The following is a 24,170-nucleotide window of genomic DNA, read 5'->3' on the forward strand; positions in this document are numbered from 1 at the left end:
TGACGCTCCTAGCTCATTTTCAATATGAATTCATTTAACATTTATTACGCCCGAATGTAAGCGTAAAACAAGATGGACCCTGCAACAATATAAACAAAAAAAAATAGAAGAAAGAAAGAAAAAACGTGAACACCGCGGTGTTGCGGTTGCTTGGCATGCCCTGCGGTTGGCTGGTCTATACCGCGATATTTCAAAATTGCGGTTAGCGCGACAGCCCTATTAATATATACAATATAACACAAGTCCGGCCCGCCATGTCATTTTATGTGGCCCGCGAGAGCTTAAAAGACGTATGATTGTCTTAAAATACACTGTACCACTAGATGCCGGTGTTTCCGCATCAGCGTAGCTGAGGTGATGTTGAGAAATATTTACAAATAATCCCAAAATGTACAAGAAGAGAAAAATGAAGCAGAAGGAGGAAATTTAATGAAAGGTGGAAAGTGAAAACAAGTTTGTGTTTCAAGAAGAGAAACCGGTACGTCTCTTCTGTTATGATGCCGTGTCTGTGGTAAAGGAGAACAATATAAATATAGATATACATTATAAATATACAGAATAAATTTGGCATTTTGACACCAAACACAGAATTTAGTCTCCAAGAAAAACAACAAATTGTCCAAGACTTAAAAGAGACTGCAATCACAGCAGGATACGTTACAATCGGCCCTTTGCATACACAAATATGGATTGCAACCACAATTGTTGTATAACTATCAACAGATTAGTGGACGCTTTTATCCAATGCAACGTACAGAACTGTGACAGTATATTGTATAAGGAATTGAGGGTTAAGGGCCTTGCTCAAGGGCCCAACAGTGGCAACCTGGCAGTGGTGGGGCTTGAACCAGCGACCTTTCGATTACTAGTCAAGTACCTTAACTGTTAGGCTACAACTACCCAGATGCACTACAGAAATCAATGACAAGCCACAGTGTGTATCTCTAACGTACTTTGGTGTGTGTATGTGTGTGTGTGTGTGCGTCAGATTTTGCCCACAGCTCAGCGCCTATTAGATGAGCTTCTTTCCTCACAGTCCACGGCTATTAACACAGTGTGTGGAGCTCCAGGTATGAACTACCCTTACACCCCTACTATTATTACCCTCATACTGGTACTGTCTGTCTCACACGGTCACTGTTACCCCCATTCAGAGCTGGTGAATGTTATACCTGTGCCAAAATTAGCTCTGGGTTTCAAAGGAATCGTGTGTGTTTTGCAGACCCTACTGCTGGACCTTCAGCGTCAGACCAAAGCACGTGGTACCTGGATGAGTCCACTCTTAGTGACAACATCAAGAAGACCCTGCACAAGTTCTGTGGACCCTCCCCTGTAGTCTTTAGGTTTGTGCAGTTATAATGTGGAGTGTGGATAGTTACCCTTGGGTATATGGAGTAGCGTAACATACCACTCATTAGTCATTACAGCTCTTACTTTTCTACTTCTCTTAAAGTATGTGGACACACGACTGTGAGCTTGCCAGACATCCGGTTCTAAAGCATATTAATAAGAGCATTATTCCTTTTTGCCTTGGTGGATTCAGGAGTCTCCACTCCTCTGAAAAGCCTTCTACCGAAATTTGGAGTCTGTGGATTATTTGATACTAGAGCTTGCTTTGTGCACAGAGGTGCAGTCATGCTGGAGCAGGAAAGGACCTCCTTTAAACTGTTGAAAGCAAGAAAACACCTGAAGTCAATAAGTAAGACTAGGGCCGTACCAAATTCACATCAAAATGATTCAAGATTCTGAACCGCATTTAACGGCAGTCATTAAATGACACTCATAAACTGAATGATAGAATAAATCGAAGCTACGATACACAGCACAGCTCCCTTAATGGTTGAATGTAAACCTAGAACATCCAGCGATGGTGCGAGGCTTCATGTTCTGTCTCAAAGAAGAAGATTCTCGGCCGTGTTTTGACCCCGCCTCTCTGCATCCACAGAGTTGGTTGGGCATTTTCCAAAACGATTGCTTTTTTAAAAATATCCACCATTCCCCACTCCGACTGAGGAGAACGAAGCTAACCCACGCGCCCTCCGACACGTGCGCAGCAGCCGTATGCATTTTGTCACCTACACTTTGACGAGTGCAGTGCAGATCAGCTCTATGTATGGAGAGACACACCCTGACAGCACTCTCTCCCCGTCTCTGTGCAGGCGCCATCAATCAGCCAGCAGAGGTTGTAATTAGTTATTAGCATTAGTTATGAGAGAGACCCTATCTGGCTTTTAATATCCCACCCATATCTGAACAACAGGCCAATCGCTGTTCACGTGGCTCCGGCAGGCAGAGCTGAGATTCGATACGACGTATTCGAGATCCCGGCTCTGGTGTTCAGCGTGTGTTTTACCGCTGCGCCACCTGAGCGGCTGACTAAATGATTGCTAACTGAATTGCCGTAGGATTGCTAGGACGCCTCATAGTGCAAAATAACCAGTAAACGTGCGGCACTTGAACGTTATGTGAATGCAAAATGTTAAATCACAAAACACAGACCTTACAGTTTAAATTTCACAGCAAACAGTTCGTGACGCGATTTTCACGGCCGTGGATTAGGTAGGGTCTTAGTTATGACTGATGTTCACATATTTTTGGCCATAGAGTGTATTAGAATAAAGCAATAAGCCACGAGAGGCCGTGCATTACTGTGATTTTAGCACGGGGACGACGTTTTTGCCTAAAACGTCTCGAGTGGCTTATTGCTTTTATAAAACGGCGGTCAACATAAAATATAATAAATACAACAATGTTTAATTCATAAATGTATTTATCGTGTATAAACTTACAATAAAGCATTCTTCCACGACGCAAAATAGTTCGATTAACAGTGTTGCTAGGCGACATGAGGGCGAAAATAACATACATTTTTTCTATTCAGTGGCGTATTAATATGGAATGATGTGAGGTGGTCATAGGTGTGCGTTTATCGGGGATTTTACAACGGCTTCGAACGCGGCTCAGCCAATCAGATTTTAGGACCGGAACTATCCGTTTTATAACTTCTAAATTTTTAACTGTGGCTTTATTAGGTATTGCTTGACCTAAACATACAAACCCCATTTAGTAAGATGCACTTCAAAGAAGAATGTTTTTATTCTACTTTGAATGAAAAAATGTCCCAAGTTTTTTGGAAATGGGGTTTGTAGTAATTCGTTTTTCTACTTTGCTTTGGCTACCAAGAGCTTGTCGATATCAGATCAATATCTGTAAATATTCAGAACGTCTATAGCTCTACTGAAAGTACTGAAGCATACTTGACCTGTGTGAACTGTGCTAACTTGTCAGCATCTGTCCTCCGTTTCTGCTGACAGCGATGTGAACTCCATGTATCTGTCGTCCACCGAGCCTCCCGCTGCAGCAGAATGGGCCTGCCTGCTGAGGCCACTGAGGGGCAGAGAGCCAGAGGGCATCTGGAACCTTCTGTCTATTGTGAGGGAAATGTTCAAGAGGAGAGACAGCAATGCTGCACCGCTGCTGGAGATCCTGACGGAGCAGTGCCTCACCTACGAACAAGTATGTACTCCATGTGAACGCGATTTTAGAATGCAAATCTAGTCGTATCTAATTACCCGATCGCGTTTCACTGCCTCTACTGCTCCTGACCTCCACTGCTGACCGAGAGGGCCTAACACCCCCCCCCGCTTTGACTCATGTTTTCATCTGTTCTGTTCATATGGAGACCCATATCGCGCACGGAGAGTCGCACGGCACCATAACTCCCCACTTCATTGTGCAGGTGCGATCAACCAGCCAGCAGAGGTCGTAATTTCAGGAGTTATGAGGAATCCCCTCTGCCACGCCCAGCCTTGGACGATGCAGTTATTGTCTGTGTAGGCGCTAGGGATGTAACGATACACTCTACCCATGATGCGATGCGATTCACGATACTGGGTTCACGATACGATTGTTTTACCTAATTTTTTTTTAAACAAAATGGAATTGAAGACAAATTATGACACAGTTTCCTTTTATTATTTCTCTTTAAAAAAAAATTTGTGCTTATCTTGATAAAAAGGTATTATTTAGGTGATGGATCATTCTGAGACGATCGCTCATCTATTGCTGCTGTTTGAGTCGGTCGTCTTCTAGACCTTCATCAGTGGTCACAGGACGCTGCCCACGGGGCGCTGTTGGCTGGATATATTTTTGGTTGGTGGACTGTTCTCAGTCCAGCAGGGACAGTGAGGTGTTTAAAAACTCCAGCAGCGCTGCTGTGTCTGATCCACTCATACCAGCACAACACACACTAACACACCACCACCATGTCAGTGTCACAGTGGTCCTGTGAGGGTCCTGATCATTGAAGAACAGGGTGAAAGCAGGTTAAAAAAGTATGTAGAGAAACAGATGGACTACAGTCAGTAATTGTACAGTAGAACTACAAAGTGCTTCTGTATGGTAAGTGACAGTTAGTGTAGAAACAAGGAGGTGCTTTTAATGTTATGCATGATCAGAGTTAATGTAACAAATAAAAACACTTTCTTAATTGTAAATCCTTAATTTCCTGACTTGATGCAGATCATCGGTTGGTGGTACAGCGTGCGGACGTCTGCCTCTCACAGCAGCGCCAGTGGGCATACAGGTCGCAGTAATGGACAGACGGAGGTGGCAGCTCACGCCTGTGCCAGCATGTGCGACGAAATGGTGGTGCTGTGGAGGCTGGCTGTGCTCGACCCCACTATGAGCCCTCAGAGGTGAGGTCCAGCGTGCGCTTTACTCGAGGGTGTTAGTAGAATTGTGCGTACACACAGTGCTAATATTTAATTTGTTGGCGTTTTCTCTGTTGGTATTTTCTAGACGCTTGGAGCTGGCGGCCCAGCTCAAGCAGTGGCACCTTAAAGTGATCGAGATCGTAAAGCGTGGGCAGCATCGCAAGTCGCTGGACAAGCTCTTCCAAGGTTTCAAACCTGCCGTCGAGTCCTGCTACTTCAACTGGGAAGTGGCGTACCCCCTGCCCGGCATTACGTACTGCAGCGCAGAAAAGAAGAGTGCCACGTTCAGCTGGACCCGCACGGCACAGCTGCAGAAGGGGGCCAAAGCAGGGACTAGCGCAGAAGCTTTGGAACCCGGGGGAGGCGCTGGACGAGGTGGGGGGTCGGAACCGGGAGCGTCCGAACTGAAATCACGAAGCGGCTCTCAGCCAGCGCAGCAAGAGGTGGCCGTACGACCCAAAGAAACCATCGCGAGCAAGAGAAAAGGCTCAGGGGTCAACGCAGCAGGGATGGCGGTGCGTTTAGGTGGGGGAATGTCTATATCCATAGACGAGGGTGCCAAGGGAACGTACAAATCTAGCGGCTCCTCCTCTACTAGCGGCAAACCCAAGCTAACGCAGAGCAGCAAGGGCTCGTGTGGAGGTTCGAACGCCGGGGGAGGAAAGCATCCGAGCGCTAAACGCCGCACCAGCAGCGAGGACAGTTCTCTGGAGCCGGACATGGCTGAGCTAAGCCTGGACGATGGTTCCAGCCTGGCGTTGGGCGCGGAGGCCAGCAACACCTTCGACTTCCTGCCTCCTCCGCCAGAAATGCTGCCCTCGCCCAGCTCCCTGCTCAGAGAGCCGCGGAAATACAGCGGCGGGACCACTAAGGAGCGCTCGTTCGAGAGCAATCGTGGCATCCATGCGGCACTGCCACTGGCAGCTGAGCCCCCTCTTTGCTTCCCTAAAGATAACCCGATACCCGTGATGGCAGCAGGAGCGGAGAAGGAGATGGAAGTGGAAGCTGAGCTAGAAGAAAACATAGGAGATGAAGATCCTGTAGAGGACGCTTTGCCCTCCATGTCGGCCAAGGCTTCTCGAGGCAATAGAGACGGAGAAGGAGGCAGCATGGCGGCGAATCCTGGGCCCCAGATTCCAGAGGGAGTGGCAGCTAGCGATGACCCGGTGGGAGAGGACGATTACCAGGCGTACTATCTCAGCGCGGCGTCCGAGGAGGGAGCCGAGAGGGGAATGCCAGACAGCAACCTCGAGGAAGAGCCGGACATCTTCGCCGGGATCAAACCTCTGGAGCAGGAAGGCCAGATGGAGGTGAGGAGATTTGTTAGGCCTGGTGTTGCACCCAAGATTTCATTCGTTTATTGGGTCTAGTCAAGCCTAGTGAGCTGCCTTGCTGCCTACTGCCTACCTGGGCAGCTGCCTCAGTAGAGAGGATTCTAATAGGACATGGAGCTCATAAGGCAGATTATTTAGATGCGATTACGTCACCTCAGTTAATCTGCACCTTTATACAGATTAAAAATCAACGAGAATTTATTTACATTTGAAAAGAACTCAGTTAGTTGCTCCACATTCGGCCGTCATATTTGACATTTCTTATGAGAAAAGTCGTGCCGCACTGAATGCTGGGATTGCCTTCCGCGTTGAGGAGGCTGTCGGACGCTCCCTCGTTATTCAGTCAGATTATCACTCAGAATTAAGGCGCCTCAGTAGGAACATTTTAAGAAGGCTACGAATTTAGACACGCCCTCTTCTCAAAAGTGTAGGATGACGTAAAATGCGTCTATGTAGAGAGATCACGAGGTTTTCGGACAGACCCATGGTCTATTTTGCTGCCACTTTGTCCTGGTGGGTCTGATTCATAAGATGAAAGTCAGGAAATGCCTGGACAGGTCGCCAATCCATCACAGGGCAGACACACACACATAGACTTTAGTGGCTCTAATTGGCCTGACCGGGGCGGCACGGTGGCTAAGTGGGTAGCGCTGTCGCCTCACAGCAAGAAGGTCCTGGGTTCGATCCCCAGGTGGGGCGGTCCGGGTCCTTTCTGTGTGGAGTTTGCATGTTCTCCCTGTGTCTGTGTGGGTTTCCTCGGGTGCTCTGGTTTCCTCCCACAGTCCAAAAACATGCAAGTGAGGTAAATTGGAGATACAAAATTGTCCATGACTGTGTTCGATATAAACTTGTGAACTGATGAATCTTGTGTAATGAGTAACTACCGTTCCTGTCATGGATGTAACCAAAGTGTAAAACATGATGTTAAAATCCTAATAAACTAACAAACAATTGGCCTGACTTGCATGTCTTTGGACTTGTGGGAGGAAACCAGAGCACCCGGAGGAAACCCACGCCGCCCCAATGTGGAAATCAAATGCAGGCCCTTCATGCTGCCACCCTGCCACTGTGCCGCCCACCCAGAATTACAGCTACTAATTAAACTTGAGTCTTTGCATTGGTGGGGCTGAAATGTCTGGTGTTTTTGGTCCACTTGTTGCTGGGCAGTTTTTTACCAATAGTTTGTGTAAATTACTAATGCGCCGCTTGATACTACATCGGTCTGTTACACTAGCCCACTACTGCTGGGCTTGAATCTCAGCAATGCTGTCAGCCAGCAAAGTATCCACACACATGTCTATTGGGGGGGTAGGGATGGATTGGTGCCCGGTTCAGAGTATTCCTGTCTTGCGCTCAATGTTTCCGGCTGAAACCAGACCCGCCACGGCCCTGACCAGGATAAAGTGGCTGATAAAGTTGAAATGAAAGTTTGAAATGTAAAAAAATCAACAAAAAATGCAACTTGCTTTCATTGCTCATTATAAAGGCCAATCATCACTATTCTGTTTAACCATGCACTGTTAGTTAATGTATATCAAGGTCTTACTGGTGCGTCCTTAGTTGTTGACACTGGAAAAAAAAAAACCACACATGCTAATGATGCTGATTAATGTGTACTAACACCATTTCACTGTGACTTCTGTGCTGGTTATTGATGGTTTTATCATCTTTTTCCACTTATTTCCATGTTGTCCTTAGCAACACATGGCCTCCAGCCAGTAACTGTATACCTCCAAGTCGTACCTATTAGATAGCCAACATCTGTACCTGATGAACTGCCCATCTGATGTGTTTCTTATTAATAACACTGCTTTAATCCAGGTCTGGCGTACTGAATCCTGTGCATTATTTAAAACTGTCTGCTGTGTACAGGTGCTGTTTGCCTGTGCAGAGGCCCTGTACGCTCACGGCTACAGTAACGAAGCGTGCCGTCTGGCCCTGGAGCTCGCCAGAGATCTCCTGGCCAACCCTCCTGACCTGAAAGTGGAGCAGCCACAGACCAAGGTAACCCAATCTTTCGGACGCTTGTTTGTCCATCTAGATAAGTCGTAGCCTTTTTTTAAGGGACATTGTAGCCTAGTGGTTAAGATACTGGACTAGTAATCAGAAGGTCGCTGGTTCAAGCCCCACCACTGCCAGGTTGCTACTGTTGGGCCCTTGATCATGTAAATGTAGCTCAGGTTTTGTTGTTTTAACTCTGTCGATGCCTCTGTTAGGGTAAGAAGAGTAAAGTGTCGACCAGCAAACAGACGCAGGTGGCCACCAAGACCCTCTCGAAGACGGCCTTCCTGCTCACGGTGCTGAGCGAGAGACAGGAGTTCCACAACTTGGCCTTCAGTACCGGCATGTTCTCCTTGGAGCTTCAGAGACCTCCGGCTTCCACCAAGGCCCTGGAGGTACACAAAAGTGTTTTCTTTTTACACCCTCTGTAACTTGATTATATGAAATGGTTCAAAGAAACAAATCAAACAAACAAAAAAACCCAAGAAAGTTTCTTTTCGAGCTCTGAAACTGCACGTCTTATGTAGTTAACTTAAGAATGATTAAAAAAATGCCTATAAAACTACATAATCCTATTAAAACCAATATATACTGATCAGCCATAACATTAAAACCACCTCCTTGTTTCTACACTCACAGCTCCACTTACCATATAGAAGCATTTTGTAGTTCTACAATTACTGACTGTAGTCCATCTGTTTCTCTACATACTTTTTTAGCCTGCTTTCACCCTGTTCTTCAATGGTCAGGACCCCCACAGGACCACCACAGAGCAGGTATTATTTAGGTGGTGGATCATTCTCAGCACCGCAGAGACACTGACATGGTGGTGGTGTGTTAGTGTGTGTTGTGCTGGTATGAGTGGATCAGACACAGCAGCGCTGCTGGAGTTTTTAAATACCGTGTCCACTCACTGTCCACTCTATTAGACACTCCTACCTAGTCGGTCCACCTTGTAGATGTGAAGTCAGAGACGATCGCTCATCTATTGCTGCTGTTTGAGTCGGTCATCTTCTAGACCTTCATCAGTGGTCACAGGATGCTGTTGGCTGGATGTTTTTGGTTGGTGGACTATTCTCAGTCCAGCAGTGACAGTGAGGTGTTTGAAAACTCCAGCAGCGCTGCTGTGTCTGATCCACTCATACCAGCACAACACACACTAACACACCACCACCATGTCAGTGTCACTGCAGTGCTGAGAATGATCCACCACCTAAATAATACCTGCTCTGTAGTGGTCCTGTGGGGGTCCTGACCATTGAAGAACAGGGTGAAAGGAGGCTAAAAAGCATGCAGAGAAACAGATGGACTACAGTCAGTAATTGTATAGCTACAAAGTGCTCCTATATGGTAAGCGGAGCTGATAAAATGGACAGTGAGTGTAGAATCACTGATGGCTGATCAGTCATACAACCGATATATTTTATATTGTATATCTTTATACCTATAACCATATCTTTATTTCTGTTTATATACACGTAAGACTAGATGCACTACTGCTCCTATTACTACACAATTTGCACATACTTTTGTGCATACCGTATATTGTATATAAGCACGTTGTATATTCACTAAACTCTATTTACTTTATTAGTATTTGTATCTGTCTATCTATCTTATTTGTTTCTTTAAACCACAGTGTATCACCATTCAGCTACCTCTGTACTTCCTACACTTCTTATCAGCTGGTTTGAACAGTGACCCAGCCTCGTATGTGGAGGTCGTTCGTGTGTGGTACTATTAATAGTAGCAGTAATAATAACTTCCATGTGTCACGGGCTGCAGGTTATGACCCACCGAGCTACACTAGTTCTGTTCATTTATAGATTGCAGTAAATCTTACTGTTTTCCAAACCAAAGTTGGGGAAAATAGTTCTGCATATATTCGGCAAAGGCTTGAGTCATTTTCTCCCTCGGCTCAAATGCTTGGGTGTCGTCATTGCAAGATTGCAATAAACACGGAGCTAAAACGTGGTACAACTGACTCATGGCTCAGACTGACTGTGCATGCAGGTAAAGCTTTTGAATTACAGCAGGATGAATCAATAAAAACACAAAGTTAGGACACATTCAGCCAATCACGTTGCTCGGTCTGTTCCTGGCCTAGGAAGCGGATCACTTTCTCACACAGTGAGGTCGGTGCTCGAGCTCACTTAAACTGTTCCCTGTAGACTTGTTTTCAAGTGGATTAGAGACCTGAATCCAGGCTCAAAAACTGGATTCACGCCTGCCTTAATATACTGAACCCAGGGTCTAGATGAACCCGGGACTGAAACGAGTCGGCAAGTGTGTAAACCGTCCATACATACATGTTAAATATGTTAAACTTTTAGCACTAGTGCATCACTACACTAGAAAAAGCAAATGCCAGACATTATTAATGATATATTTAATCTATATAGGGTCTTTCTCATGTTTAGGGACACTTTGCAATAGATATAACATACATATGATGACAATCAATTCCAAAATATGATGGGGTTGCACATTTTGACTAGTTATTTACATTTAGACTTAGTGGAAGTTGGTAAGTTTCGATATTTTTTATTTACTTAATAATTCCTTGTGTTATTCCTTGCACTAACTATTGTGCCAAATGGCTGTTTGTTTTAGGTGAAACTGGCATATCAAGAGTCCGAAGTGGTTGCATTGCTGAAGAAGATTCCTCTGGGCCTGGTGGAGATGACCGCCATAAGGGACAGAGCAGAGCAGCTACGTGACGGAAACTTCTGTGATTATCGTCCGGTCCTTCCCCTCATGCTGGCCAGTTTTATATTCGATGTTTTATGCACCCCCGGTGAGGCACAGATTTTACTGGATTGTTTTATTGGATGTACTACATAATTGCTTGTAATGCTACTGTTAAGGTGGTAAGCCTTGTCTTCTGGGGCTGCTGGGGATCCTCGATTTTTTGCAGCTGAGGAGGGAATATTGCTGCTCACGCCTCCTCCGCAGCCCTTAGCGGAACCCTTTTCCACCCATGCACTCTGCACAGGCGCCTCTATCCACCAATCAGGGTCTTTACACAGCGTTTGAAGACCCCGCCCACATATTCCGGTCATCCCTCCCTGCAGGCGCTGCCAATCATGCCCGCTAGATGGCGCCCAGCAGACCGTTGGCAATGCCGAGTTTTCGAACGGAGGAGTTCAGAATCCCGGCCCTGGTGTGCTAGCGGAATATCCTGCTGCGCCACCTGACCTTTTTTTACAGTGGTGTGTGTTGTTTATATCCACTGTATATATGACAAATACAGGCATCCTGACTGCTGCTGATTATTATGCTTTGTAGAGTAACCAAACTGTATTAACACAAGGTTATTTTTATTAGTTTAAGTGTTTGTGGTGTAATAAATGAGCTTATTGAACATTATATAATGCTTAAGAAAGATTCAAGGCTACAGCTTTGATGCAGTGTTGTAGTGCATGATTTAGGACATAGCTCACATTTTCAATAAATATTAAGTTTTGGTCATAATAAATATGTGGCTTTAATTAAATTAGATGGTAGAAATGTAAAGAAATGTAATTGTATGTTATTGTTTGAGTTGTGAGTAACATCTAAGCAAGGAAACAATCCAGTCATTATAGGGTTAGGGGAACATAGAACTCATAGAACTCAACACTTGGTGGTTGGTGACAATGTTTAAACCCTCATTTTTCCATCAAGAATTTAATACCCAAAAAAACTATGGGAACAAATCATTTGCACAAGATGCCATATTGGACACACCAAGCCCACTCATAACTACCTGCTAAAGTGAGATCAGGCCCCCACTTGCCCCCATGTGGATTAAGAACCTCTGTTAAACACGTTCTCTATGCGTGGCAAAAAATGAACAACAAAATAACAAAATTCTACAACACCAGAACAACTACAAATAAATCTTTACCTTAAATTCTTAGAAGCAGTAGGACTTAAGAAAGCGATATAAGATATGAGAATCTACCTTACTGTGAACTCTACACCCTCACAGTTACTCAAACAACACTCTAATTTGTATAAAGTCTTTTCATTAATTCCTATAAAGAAACATATTGACCCCCCCCTCCTTTGACTTTTTAAAGTTGAAACCTTTTACCTTTTATATAACAGCCTTAGCAGCTGACATGCCATTAAGAATCAAACAGACCTAAACTGCTAAGTCATCTTTACCTACATGTACATGTATGAATTTGCCTATGAGTATAAAAATGCATGTGTGAATAACAATATAATAAATGCATCGCGTGCGGCACGCTGGCTCGGTGGGTAGCACTGTCGCCTCACAGCAAGAAGATCCTGGGTTCGATCCCCAGGTGAAGCAGTCCGGGTCCTTTCTGTGTGGAGTTTGCATGTTCTCCCTGTGTCTGGGTACGAAGACGTGCAAGTGAGATGAATTGGAGATACGAAATTGTCCCTGACTGTGTTTGACATTAAACTTGTGAACTGATGAAACTAACTACCGTTTCTGTGGTGAATGTAACCAAAGTGTGTAAAACATGACATTAAAATCCTAATAAATAAATAAATGCATTGCTTATTTTTTGACCTGCTTCCTTTTTTCTTCCAACAGTGGTTTCTCCCACGGGTTCTCGTCCACCCAGTCGTAACCGTAACAATGAGATGCCAGGCGACGAGGAGCTGGGCTTCGAGGCTGCTGTCGCTGCTCTAGGTGGGACTTCAGTCTAGTATCTAAACATGTGAAGTACGTTTAACCTTATAGTTTCAGTCCTGTTGTCTGATACGAGTCTGTTTATGTTTGGTTCAGGTATGAAGACTACAGTCAGTGAAGCAGAGCACCCTCTGCTGTGTGAGGGCACCAGAAGAGAAAAAGGAGACCTGGCACTGGCTCTTATGATCACCTACAAGGATGACCAAAGCAAGCTCAAAAAGGCAAACTAAAATAATCATTATTAATTAATAATATATTCACACTGTATTTTACTCAGCTGCAGTTTCTGAATTCTTTTCTGTATCTGAGTAATTTCTCTTTGCTGCAGAATCATTTATATAAACACAATCTGTAAACTGTAGGGAAAAAAAATGATCAAATTACTACTAGGGACGAATGAACTGGTCCTGAGTTTACGTCTCTGTACCAAGATCTTGCCAAGACAACGTTTTCAGCTCATGTTACTAACCTGACCATTATACTCGGCCATTATTCTCTACAGAAGCGATGCAGATTCATGTCCAGTCTCTTCTAAGTTTGGGGGTGGACTGTTGCAACGCTTTCCTGGCGAGATTTTCCCATTTTTACCATTGTGCAAATGATTCAAAATGCAGCTGCTTACATGGTTTTCATTCAACCCAAACACTGCCAGATCATCCCAATGTTGTTCTCGATATATATATATCAACAGTAGCAAGCTATAGGAGGGCGGTGAAGATTAATTTTTCCTTCAAAGTTATAATTAAGGGGCCGCTCAGGTGGCACAGTGGTAAAAACACATGCTAGAACACCAGAGCTGGGATCTTGAACACATCGTATCGAGTCTCAGCTCTGCCTGTCGGCCGGGCTGAGCGGCCACATGAACAACGATTGGCCTGTTGTTCATATAGGGGTGGGATATTAAGCCGGGTAGGGACTCTCTCATAACTGATGCAACTACGACCTCTGCTGGCTGATTGATGCCGCTTGCACAGAGACGGGAAAACACTGCTGTCAGGGTGTGTCTCTCCGTACACAGGGCTGATCCGTTTTAGCACTCGTCAAAGTGTAGGTGACAAAATGCGTACGGCTGCTGCCCACGTGTCGGAGGGGGCGCGGGTTAGCTTCGTTCTTCTCATTCAGAGCCGGGGTCGGCATTAGTGGAGAGGAAGCGTGACGCAATCGGGCAATTGGACGCGCTTAAAGTCGGGAGAAAAACAGAGAAAATGCATAAACAAAATAATAATAAATAAAATATATATTATTAAGTGCTGTCAGGCGATCATATAAATAATGTTTCTCCAGAACACTATTTGGTCAAAATATACTCTCATCAGGAGGCACGGTGGCTTGGTGGGTCGCCTCACAGCAAGAAGGTCCTGGGTTCGATTCGCAGGTGGAGCGATCAAGGTCCTTTCTGTGTGGAGTTTGCATGTTCTCCCTGTGTCTGCGTGGGTTTCCTCCGGGTGCTCCGGTTTCCTCCCACAGTCCAAAGACGTGCAAGTGAGGTGAACTGGAGATACAAAATTGTCCATGATGGTGTTTGACATTAAATATTTATGGACATGTGACGTTCACTAGTATATCATATGGTGCATTTAAGTCATATGGTCCGTTTACCATGTTTGTATAATATATAATGTAGCAACAGAAGCTTGTTGAGGGTTAGACAAGTTCCTAAAGGATGCTGTTACTCAAGGCTTTAAAGTGGGAAGCATATAAAATAAATTAATAAAATTGGTGCATTCTTAATTAGAACTGAAAATGCCAAAGACCTAATTGTCACTGATGTTACGCAATGTTGTTTATTAAAAACTCACCTCCACTGAAGCTTTAAAATTGTTTTGACATCATCTTAATTAGTTTCTAACGTTTACTGTCGCTTTGCACTTCTTTGTTTCCAGATTTTAGACAAACTTCTCGATCGTGAAAGTCAGACCCATAAACCCCAGACCCTGAGTTCCTTCTACTCCAGCAAACCAGCTACAGGCAGCCAGAAGAGCCCGTCCAAGCATGCAGCCCATGGCGGTGGGGCCACAGGGGGCGTATCGAAACATGCAGCGCCCACGGCGGCAGCGGGCTCCGCTTCTGTGCAGGGCGTGGCGGGGGCATCCGGGCAGCAGGGCGGGATGACGGGCACCGGAGTTCATGGCACAGCTTCGGGAGAGGCAGTCGGCGAGGGCAAAGAGCAAGGTACGCTGCAACCCAATCAGCAACAAGCAGCCCGGGATTGAAATAATACTTCAGAGCTTTGGGTGAATTTACTGTAGGAGTGAACAGCACAAACAAAACGTCATTAGTGCTGAGAAAGAACAGATTTACTGAAAAAAGTGTATGCAGTTTAAGTTTTACATTTCATACAGTTAAAAATGGAGATAAAATATATCTTACTGTAGTTCCCCCCACAAGTCTAAATACATGTAGGCAGGCTACTAAAAATGTTCGAAGTGTATGTTTGTGTGTGTCTGTATGTTTACGTTTGGGTGTATGTGTCTATGTGTATGTATGTATATGGCTGTGTGTGTATATGTCTCTCTGTGTGTGTGTGTGTATGTGTGTTTGTGAATGTGTATGTGTGTATGTATGTTTGTGAGTGTGTGAATGGTAGTGTGTGTATGTTTGTGTGTGTGTATGTATATGGCTATGTGTGTATATGTCTGTGTGTTTGTGTGTGTGTGTATGTATGTATGTATATGGCTGTCTGTGTGTGTGTGTGTGTTTGTGTGTATATGGCTGTGTGTGTATGTATGTTTGTGTATGTGTGTATGTATGTGTGTGTGTGTGTATGTATGTATGTATGTATGTATGTATGTATGTATGTACAGTGTATCACGAAAGTGAGTACACCCCTCACATTTCTGCAAATATTTCATTATATCTTTTCATGGGACAACACTATAGACATGAAACTTGGATATAACTTAGAGTAGTCAGTGTACAGCTTGTATAGCAGTGTAGATTTACTGTCTTCTGAAAATAACTCAACACACAGCCATTAATGTCTAAATAGCTGGCAACATAAGTGAGTACACCCCACAGTGAACATGTCCAAATTGTGCCCAAATGTGTCGTTGTCCCTCCCTGGTGTCATGTGTCAAGGTCCCAGGTGTAAATGGGGAGCAGGGCTGTTAAATTTGGTGTTTTGGGTACAATTCTCTCATACTGGCCACTGGATATTCAACATGGCACCTCATGGCAAAGAACTCTCTGAGGATGTGAGAAATAGAATTGTTGCTCTCCACAAAGATGGCCTGGGCTATAAGAAGATTGCTAACACCCTGAAACTGAGCTACAGCATGGTGGCCAAGGTCATACAGCGGTTTTCCAGGACAGGTTCCACTCGGAACAGGCTTCGCCAGGGTCGACCAAAGAAGTCGAGTCCACGTGTTCGGCGTCATATCCAGAGGTTGGCTTTAAAAAATAGACACATGAGTGCTGCCAGCATTGCTGCAGAGGTTGAAGACGTGGGAGGTCAGCCTGTCAGTGCTCAGACCATACACCGCATACTGCATCAACTCGGTCTGCATGGTCGTCATCCCAGAAGGAAGCTGACGCACAAGAAAGCCCGCAAACAGTTTGCTGAAGACAAGCAGTCCAAGAACATGGATTACTGGAATGCCCTGTGGTCTGACGAGACCAAGATAAACTTGTTTGGCTCAGATGGTGTCCAGCATGTGTGGCGGCGCCCTGGTGAGAAGTACCAAGACAACTGTATCTTGCCTACAGTCAAGCATGGTGGTGGTAGCATCATGGTCTTGGGCTGCATGAGTGTTGCTGGCACTGGGGAGCTGCAGTTCATTGAGGGAAACATGAATTCCAACATGTACTGTGACATTCTGAAACAGAGCATGATCCCCTCCCTTCGAAAACTGGGCCTCATGGCAGTTTTCCAACAGGATAACGACCCCAAACACAACCTCCAAGATGACAACTGCCTTGCTGAGGAAGCTGAAGGTAAAGGTGATGGACTAAACCCAATTGAGCACCTGTGGCGCATCCTCAAGTGGAAGGTGGAGGAGTTTAAGGTGTCTAACATCCACCAGCTCCGTGATGTCATCACGGAGGAGTGGAAGAGGATTCCAGTAGCAACCTGTGCAGCTCTGGTGAATTCCATGCCCAGGAGGGTTAAGGCAGTGATAATAATGGTGGTCACACAAAATATTGACACTTTAGGCACAATTTGGACATGTTCACTGTGGGGTGTACTCACTTATGTTGCCAGCTATTTAGACATTAATGGCTGTGTGTTGAGTTATTTTCAGAAGACAGTAAATCTACACTGCTATACAAGTTGTACACTGACTACTCTTAGTTATATCCAAGTTTCATGTCTATAGTGTTGTCCCATGAAAAGATATAATGAAATATTTGCAGAAATGTGAGGGGTGTACTCACTTTCGTGATACACTGTATGTATGTATGTATGTATGTATGTTTGTGTGTGTGTATGTATGTATGTATATGGCTGTGTGTGTATATGTGTGTATGTATGTTTGTGTGTGTGTATGTATGTATGTATGTATGTATGTATATGGCTGTGTGTGTATATGTGTGTATGTATGTGTGTTTGTGAATGTGTATGTGTGTGTGTATGTATGTGTGTTTGTGAATGTGTATGTGTGTGTGTATGTTTGTGTGTGCGCCCTGTGATGGACTGGTGACCTATCTGGGTTTCCTGTTTCTCACCCAGTAAATTGGACCCACCATGACACTCCGGTTTCCTCCCACAAGTCCAAAGACTTGCAGTCAGGCCAACTGGAGCTACTAAAAATGGTCCGATGTGTGTGTGTGTGTGTGTGTGTGTGTGTGTGTGTGTGTGTGTGTGTTTGTTTGTGTGTGAATGTGTATATGTATGTATCTATTTATGTATGTGTAGGCGTGTATATGTGTGTATGTTTACGTGTGTGTATGTATTTAGGCGTGTGTATGTATGTTTATGTATGCATGTGTGTGTGTGTGTGTGCCCTGTGATGGACTGGCGGCCTGTTCGGGGAGTTTTCTGCCTCTCACCCAGTGAATTGGACCCACCATGACACTGACCACTCTAAAGCAGTGGTAAAACAGACAATAAATGAATGAAACACAGCTCAGCTCAACGTCTCGTAGACCTTGTTTACACTAGAAGCTGAAAGCACACTCGCACACATATTTATTAAGAGACAAAATGTGTATTCTCTGTCCACATTTGGGATTTCCTGCAATCGGCAGGTCTGTAAGGCCTTCAAATGACTCTAAGATCGCACAGTTTAAATAATAATAGGTTAATCAATTGGTCCTGACAGACTCGAGCTTGTACTTGGGTTACTGCTGCTATTCCTTCATCAGTTGAAACATGGCCCATGTGCTGTTTTGAGTATTTTTAGTAGAACCCGCTATCATGCAGCATGTGCTAAGTGCCAGAAATACATCCAGCTGTAAAATTGCACTCGATGTGCACATGATCACTGTTGGAAATAGGTGGTGTGAATGACCGTATCGATTTGCACAGGATTGTGTTGCATGTGTTGTAGTGAGCACTGCAGTTAGCACCTGAGGTGTAGTCTTGCAAGGAAAGCAACATTCTTTTAACAAATTTAGTGAATGTGGTCATTCTAAAAAGTATTTTTTTTTTTTTTTTTTTTTACAAAAATTGGCTACAAAATATTCTGAAAGCGTTTAATACACACCAAACCATCTCAAGAATGAGTAAACAAGCCAGATGACTGTTTCAAGTATAGATTCATTATTTTATTTGGTTCTTTAGGAAGATTTTTGATGCACAGTTGTGCTTGTCATCTGTTCTAATGTGGAACAGCTTACTGTTTTGCTCCAATGTACAGCTATCCACTCAACAGAGCAGCTGTCAGTTTGTACCATACAAAATATAATGATTTATTACTGCATTGTTTTTACTTTTAAGACTTTACAATCTAACTGATCCAGTCACTGTTCATGACGACAGGCTACATAGGGTATAACTATACCATTAGAAGACATTTAGTGCTATAAAAAAGGATTTGCCCTGTCCCAATGTCTTATATTTTTGCTAATTTTTCGTATAATATAAGACATCAGAAGTAAATCAAACATCAGACAAAGATGTTTGTCTGGGTTCCTTTATAACCTCCTTGGTGAAATGTTTGTAGGCTGGTCACTCCTGGAAAGGTTTACTGCTGTTGCAGATTTTCTTCATTTATGGATAATAGCTCTTACTGTGGTTTGCTGGAGTCCCAGAGCCCTAGCCATGGCTTTTTAACCCTCTCCAGGTAGACTTAGTTTTGCATCTGTATTTGAATCTCTTTAAAACATGGTGTGATGTGCTGCTTTCTGAGACCATCTAAACTGCTTCTTAATGCCAGACAAGTTCAGTTTAAGTGGTGTTTAGATTCAACGGGTCTGGTGGTAATCATGCCCGGGTGTGGCTTGTAAAATCAAACCTAAATTAAACCAAACTAAATTGCATTTGGTTGAAGGGTTGTTTTAGGGTTGATGTTGACTTTGAATAAATCTTCATCCTCAATAAATCGATTGTTCATTTAAAAGCTGCATTTTGTGGTCACCCATGTTTTGTATTACAATTGGATAAATTAAGAGATTTGACACACAGCCACTTCAACTGCTGTTACCATCTTTGAGTCTGAGCACAGTCTTCAGGAGGCATAGACTGACGTTTGACTATTGAAACAGCGTTTGTTACCATCCACCTTTAGGCCCAAACACCCAACAGACCCAGTATCAGTAAAAGTCTAGCCCAGTCACATGACATCAGGTTGAAACGGGCTTTTGTTGACATTTGGCTTATATGAGTGGCATGGTGTTTCTAACAGCTCTAAATTTGTGCTCGTCTGTGGCAGATAAAACTCAACCGTCCTCGTGTGAGCAGCAGAATGAGGTTTCTTCTTTTAAGTCTGAGGGAACGGTGCCCAGCCGGCTGGCGCTCGGTGGTCGTGGCGGCTATGGACCGCGCTGTTGGGGATCGCCTGTACGGCAGAAAAAGAAGCACACGGGTAACGATTCGATGTCTGCATAGCTGTACGCTCTGATAAAACGTCTTTAGGGAATCATTTACAGAGTAGCCGTTTGATTTATCTCTCTCAGGCATGGCGAGCATTGACAGTAGCGCTCCAGAGACCACCTCGGACAGCTCTCCGACGCTCAGTCGACGGCCCCTGAGAGGTGGCTGGGCGGCGTCTTCCTGGGGCAGGGGGCAAGACAGCGACAGCATCAGCAGCTCTTCTTCCGACTCTCTTGGTTCCTCTTCGTCCAGTGGCTCACGCAGAGCTGGGGGAGGAGCCAGGGCCAAGAGCACGGACACGAGCAGGTGAGGCGGGATATAATTACATCCTCAACCATTGGTAATATCATCAATGCATTAACAAGTATTAAATCACACACATCACATCTGTCTCGCGTTAAAAACATCTGGACAAAACGCATCCTGCTTACCATTCACCTTGTAGACCTGCTACCTAGGTTCTCTTAACTTCATTATACCCCATCATTATGGGACAGTGATAGCCTACTGGGTAAAGCTTTGGGCTTTCAATCTGAAGATTGTTTGTTCAAATCCAGGCTCTGTCTGTTATGAGTTTAGTATTAAATAAAACATTCAGAGACGAAGTTAGGGTGGCCGGATCGAGATGATTTGAGCTTGTGCACCAGAGGGATGAGCTATATATCAGGCGAAGGGTGCTATGGGAGGAGAGGACGGCGAAAAATTAGGTTTATGGATAGGGATGTCCCGATCCGATCTCAAAGATCGGGATCGGGGCCGATCAAGGCGTTTTTTAACTGATCGGAATCGGCTTTACTAAACCCGATCGTAATCCCGATCTTTTGTTTTACGTCAGCATGTCCGCTGTGTGGAAATAGTTTGAATTGGAAAGTGAAACAAGTCCAGCAGTGAAGTGTAACGTCTGCAGTGCGAGCGTTTCACGAGGCGGTGGGAGCAGAGCTGCGTTCATGTGTGAGAGTGTGTGTGAGTCAAGGATCACTCCGGTTTACAAAACAACGTAGTCATGCACTCGTTTAATAAAGAAATAAATACACGGTATATTCACATATTGTCGGGAGCAGAACACTTTATTAACTTCTTCCGTTACGGTATCGAATAGCGGACAGCACTATGCACTATGGAAGCCCCAAAGGGTCAAAACACACTCACTTCGCATAGAAACGTCCATCAAACCATCGTCACGATACAAGCACTTTAAAAACTGGCTTTCCTTCATAACAAAAGAGCCTTTCCATTTTATTTTGGTATTCAGGTTTTACTGTAATGCTTTTAAGTAACTTATTTTCTTATATTCAAGTTAAGCTGCTACACAGATTTCTGTTCATTTTTAGTGCATCCCTGCATTAAACAGATTTTTTTTTCTTCGAATGTAAAGTTTAAAGTAAAACTGTAATTATCTCACTCATTTTGATTGATTTTGTAAAAATACAAAATATTAAGCCAATAGCTTGGATGCAGCATTTTTTCCTACAGCACTGCAGAGCTATTCAGTTGTTAAACATATACATTGGATTAATTTGAATAACTGTTATGTACTTGAAGTGTGCACTGTGTGAACAGTATTATCCAGTTCTTATCTAGACAATATCTAGAAAATACAAGTATCGGTGTGAGACTCGGTATCGGATCGGGATCAAAATTAATAATCGGGATCGGTATCGGGAACAAAAAAACCTGATCGGGACATCCCTATTTATGGATTGTCTGAGGGAGGACATGCAGGTAATTGGGGTGACAGAAGGGACAGGGCAAGATGGTGACGAATGATCCTGTGTAGTGACCCCTAACGGGGGCAGCCAAAAGGATAATAATGGTATTAAATTAAGGAACCTTGTACTGTGAGAGCTTCTTAATAGCTGACAACTTATTGCTCAAGTTTGCTCTCCCCTAAATGTTCTTTTCATTGTGCATGACAGGTATAAAGGGCGTCGGCCTGAATGCCACGTCCCACACGTGCCCAATCAGCCATCGGAGGCGGCCGCTCACTTCTACTTCGAACTGGCCAAGACCGTGCTGGTAAAGGCCGGAGGAAACAGCTCGACCTCTATCTTCACTCAGCCATCTGCCAGTGGGGGCCACCAGGGGCCCCACCGGAACCTGCACCTGTGTGCCTTCGAGATCGGCCTGTATGCTTTGGGCCTGCATAACTTTGTGTCCCCTAACTGGCTGTCCAGGACGTACTCCTCTCACGTGTCCTGGATTACAGGTAAGATTAGTAAGAGGTAAGATTTTTGAGAGGTTGCCAGATCCAGTCTGTTTAAATACACTCGTCGCTCTTCTCAGGACAAGCCATGGAGATCGGCAGTGCTGCTTTAAACATCCTCGTGGAGTGTTGGGATGGACATCTCACCCCTCCTGAGGTGGCTTCACTGGCAGATCGGGCGTCACGGGCGCGGGACCCCAACATGGTACGGGCTGCAGCGGAGCTTGCACTGAGCTGCCTACCTCATGCCCATGCCCTCAACCCCAACGAGATTCAGAGGGCGTTAGTGCAGTGCAAAGAGCAGGTACAGTACACACTAAAGACTACTGTACTGCTGTTATACACAGTATATACTGAGTGCGGTATATAACATTATGACCACCTCTTAGTTTCTACACTCACTGTCCATTTTATCAGCGCCACTTACCATATAGAAGCACTTTGTAGTTCTACAATTACTGACTGTAGTCCATTTGTTTCTCTGCATGCTTTGTTACCCCCCTTTCATGCTGTTCTTCAATGGTCAGGACCACCACAGGACCCCCACAGAGCAGGTATTATTTAGGTGGTGGATCATTCTCAGCACTGCAGTGACACTGGCATGGTGCTGGTGTGTTAGTGTGTGTTGTGCAGGTATGAGTGGATCAGACACAGCAGCGCTGATGGAGTTTTTAAACACCTCACTGTCACTGCTGGACTGAGAATAGCCCACCAACCAAAAATATCCGGCCAACAGCGCCCCGTGTGCAGCGTCCTGTGACCACCGATGAAGGTCTAGAAGATGACCGACTCAAACAGCAGCAATAAATGAGCGATCGTCTCTGACTTTACATCTACAAGGTGGACCGACTAGGTAGGAGTGTCTAATAGAGTGGACAGTGAGTGGACACGGTATTTAAAAACTCCAGCAGCACTGCTGTGTCTGATACACTCATATTAGCACAACACACACTAACACACCACCACCATGTCAGTGTCACTGCAGTGCTGAGAATGACCCACCACCTAAATAATACCTGCTCTGTGGGGGTCCTGACCATTGAAGAACAGGGTGAAAGCAGGTTAAAAAAGTGTGTAGGGAAATAAACGGACTACAGTCAGTAATTGTAGACGTTTGCTCATTTTTTTGCCCAGGAGTGTATTTGTAATCAAGCGTAACCATTAACCTGCACCTCTATTGTACATTAAATAAACAGTGCTTGCTTGCTAGCACTGAACTGTGAATGAGAAGTGGAGCATCATGCTAAACTCCTCTTAATTTCCTCTGTCTGCAGGATAACATGATGCTGGAGAAGGCATGCATGGCAGTAGAGGAGGCAGCCAAGGGAGGAGGCGTGTATCCCGAGGTTCTGTTCGAGGTGGCCCATCAGTGGTACTGGCTGTACGAGCAGACGATAGGCGGGGTCTCCACCGGACAGAGGGAAGGGCCGACCAGGTGTGGGGCGAACGGCGGAGCAGGTCGCCGGCCTCCGGAGATGAACTGTGGCATCATGGACAGCTCCGGGGCCATAGACTCGGCCGGCGTAGCGGCGCTCACGGCGTCCGTCAGCGCGACCGCCGTGGTGCCCGTCATATCGGTGGGCTCCACCCTCTACCAGTCACATACGATCCCGGGCACGGCCATAGCGCACACACAGGGCCTGCACCCCTACACCACCATCCAGGCTCATCTGCCCACGGTCTGCACCCAGCAGTACCTGGGGCATCAGCTTCAGCACATCCCCCGGCCTGCTGTCTTCCCCATAGCAGGGACTGCGTATCCGCAAGTAAGAGGGCTTTTATTAAGCGTTTATAAATGAACAATACTATTTACTATTGTTATTTTAGTTGCATGGATGTTTGTGTACAATATATTTTAAGATTAAGGTCTGCAGTCGATGGCTGAACAGATAATTTGCTCATCCAGACACACATTTCTGGCCACAGCGGAAAAATGAGCCAGAATGAACAAATTAATTAAATAAATGATGGTAGCCTTTGTTTAATGGTCTGGGCGTCTACATGCTGACATGAACGGCTATGTCTGAGGTTGCAGTGGGTGACGGATGCACCATAACTTTTAAATTTTCATTGATACATGACGGGTATAAAGGGCGTCGGCCTGAATGCCACGCCCCACACGTGCCCAATCAGCCATCAGAGGCGGCTGCTCACTTCTACTTCGAACTGGCTTCGAGATCGGCCTGCATAACTCTAATGTGTTATGATTATAAGTCACATTTCGGCTTTAGGTGCTTGAGTGACCCGACTAGGGATGTAACGATGCACCACAATACAATTAATAACTGATTTG

At 44.9% G+C, this 24,170-nt stretch overlaps 1 protein-coding gene across 3 annotated transcripts in view; it reads left to right on the forward strand.

The window, feature by feature from the left end:
* zswim8 (zinc finger, SWIM-type containing 8) overlaps positions 1-24,170 on the forward strand; it is a 58,423-nt gene that overhangs the window by 23,585 nt on the left and 10,668 nt on the right. For all 3 annotated transcript variants that reach the window (XM_062995530.1, XM_062995531.1, XM_062995529.1), the window contains exons 7-22: positions 989-1,070; positions 1,223-1,343; positions 3,315-3,516; positions 4,522-4,697; positions 4,801-6,025; positions 7,922-8,053; positions 8,266-8,445; positions 10,664-10,847; positions 12,603-12,701; positions 12,798-12,922; positions 14,585-14,873; positions 19,514-19,666; positions 19,758-19,980; positions 21,591-21,880; positions 21,958-22,181; positions 23,152-23,643. In XM_062995530.1, coding sequence (XP_062851600.1) covers positions 989-1,070; positions 1,223-1,343; positions 3,315-3,516; positions 4,522-4,697; positions 4,801-6,025; positions 7,922-8,053; positions 8,266-8,445; positions 10,664-10,847; positions 12,603-12,701; positions 12,798-12,922; positions 14,585-14,873; positions 19,514-19,666; positions 19,758-19,980; positions 21,591-21,880; positions 21,958-22,181; positions 23,152-23,643 — 4,197 coding nt within the window. The remainder of the gene's footprint in view (positions 1-988; positions 1,071-1,222; positions 1,344-3,314; positions 3,517-4,521; positions 4,698-4,800; positions 6,026-7,921; positions 8,054-8,265; positions 8,446-10,663; positions 10,848-12,602; positions 12,702-12,797; positions 12,923-14,584; positions 14,874-19,513; positions 19,667-19,757; positions 19,981-21,590; positions 21,881-21,957; positions 22,182-23,151; positions 23,644-24,170) is intronic.

Source organism: Trichomycterus rosablanca, chromosome 5 (assembly GCF_030014385.1).
Source record: "Trichomycterus rosablanca isolate fTriRos1 chromosome 5, fTriRos1.hap1, whole genome shotgun sequence".
NCBI lineage: Eukaryota > Metazoa > Chordata > Actinopteri > Siluriformes > Trichomycteridae > Trichomycterus > Trichomycterus rosablanca.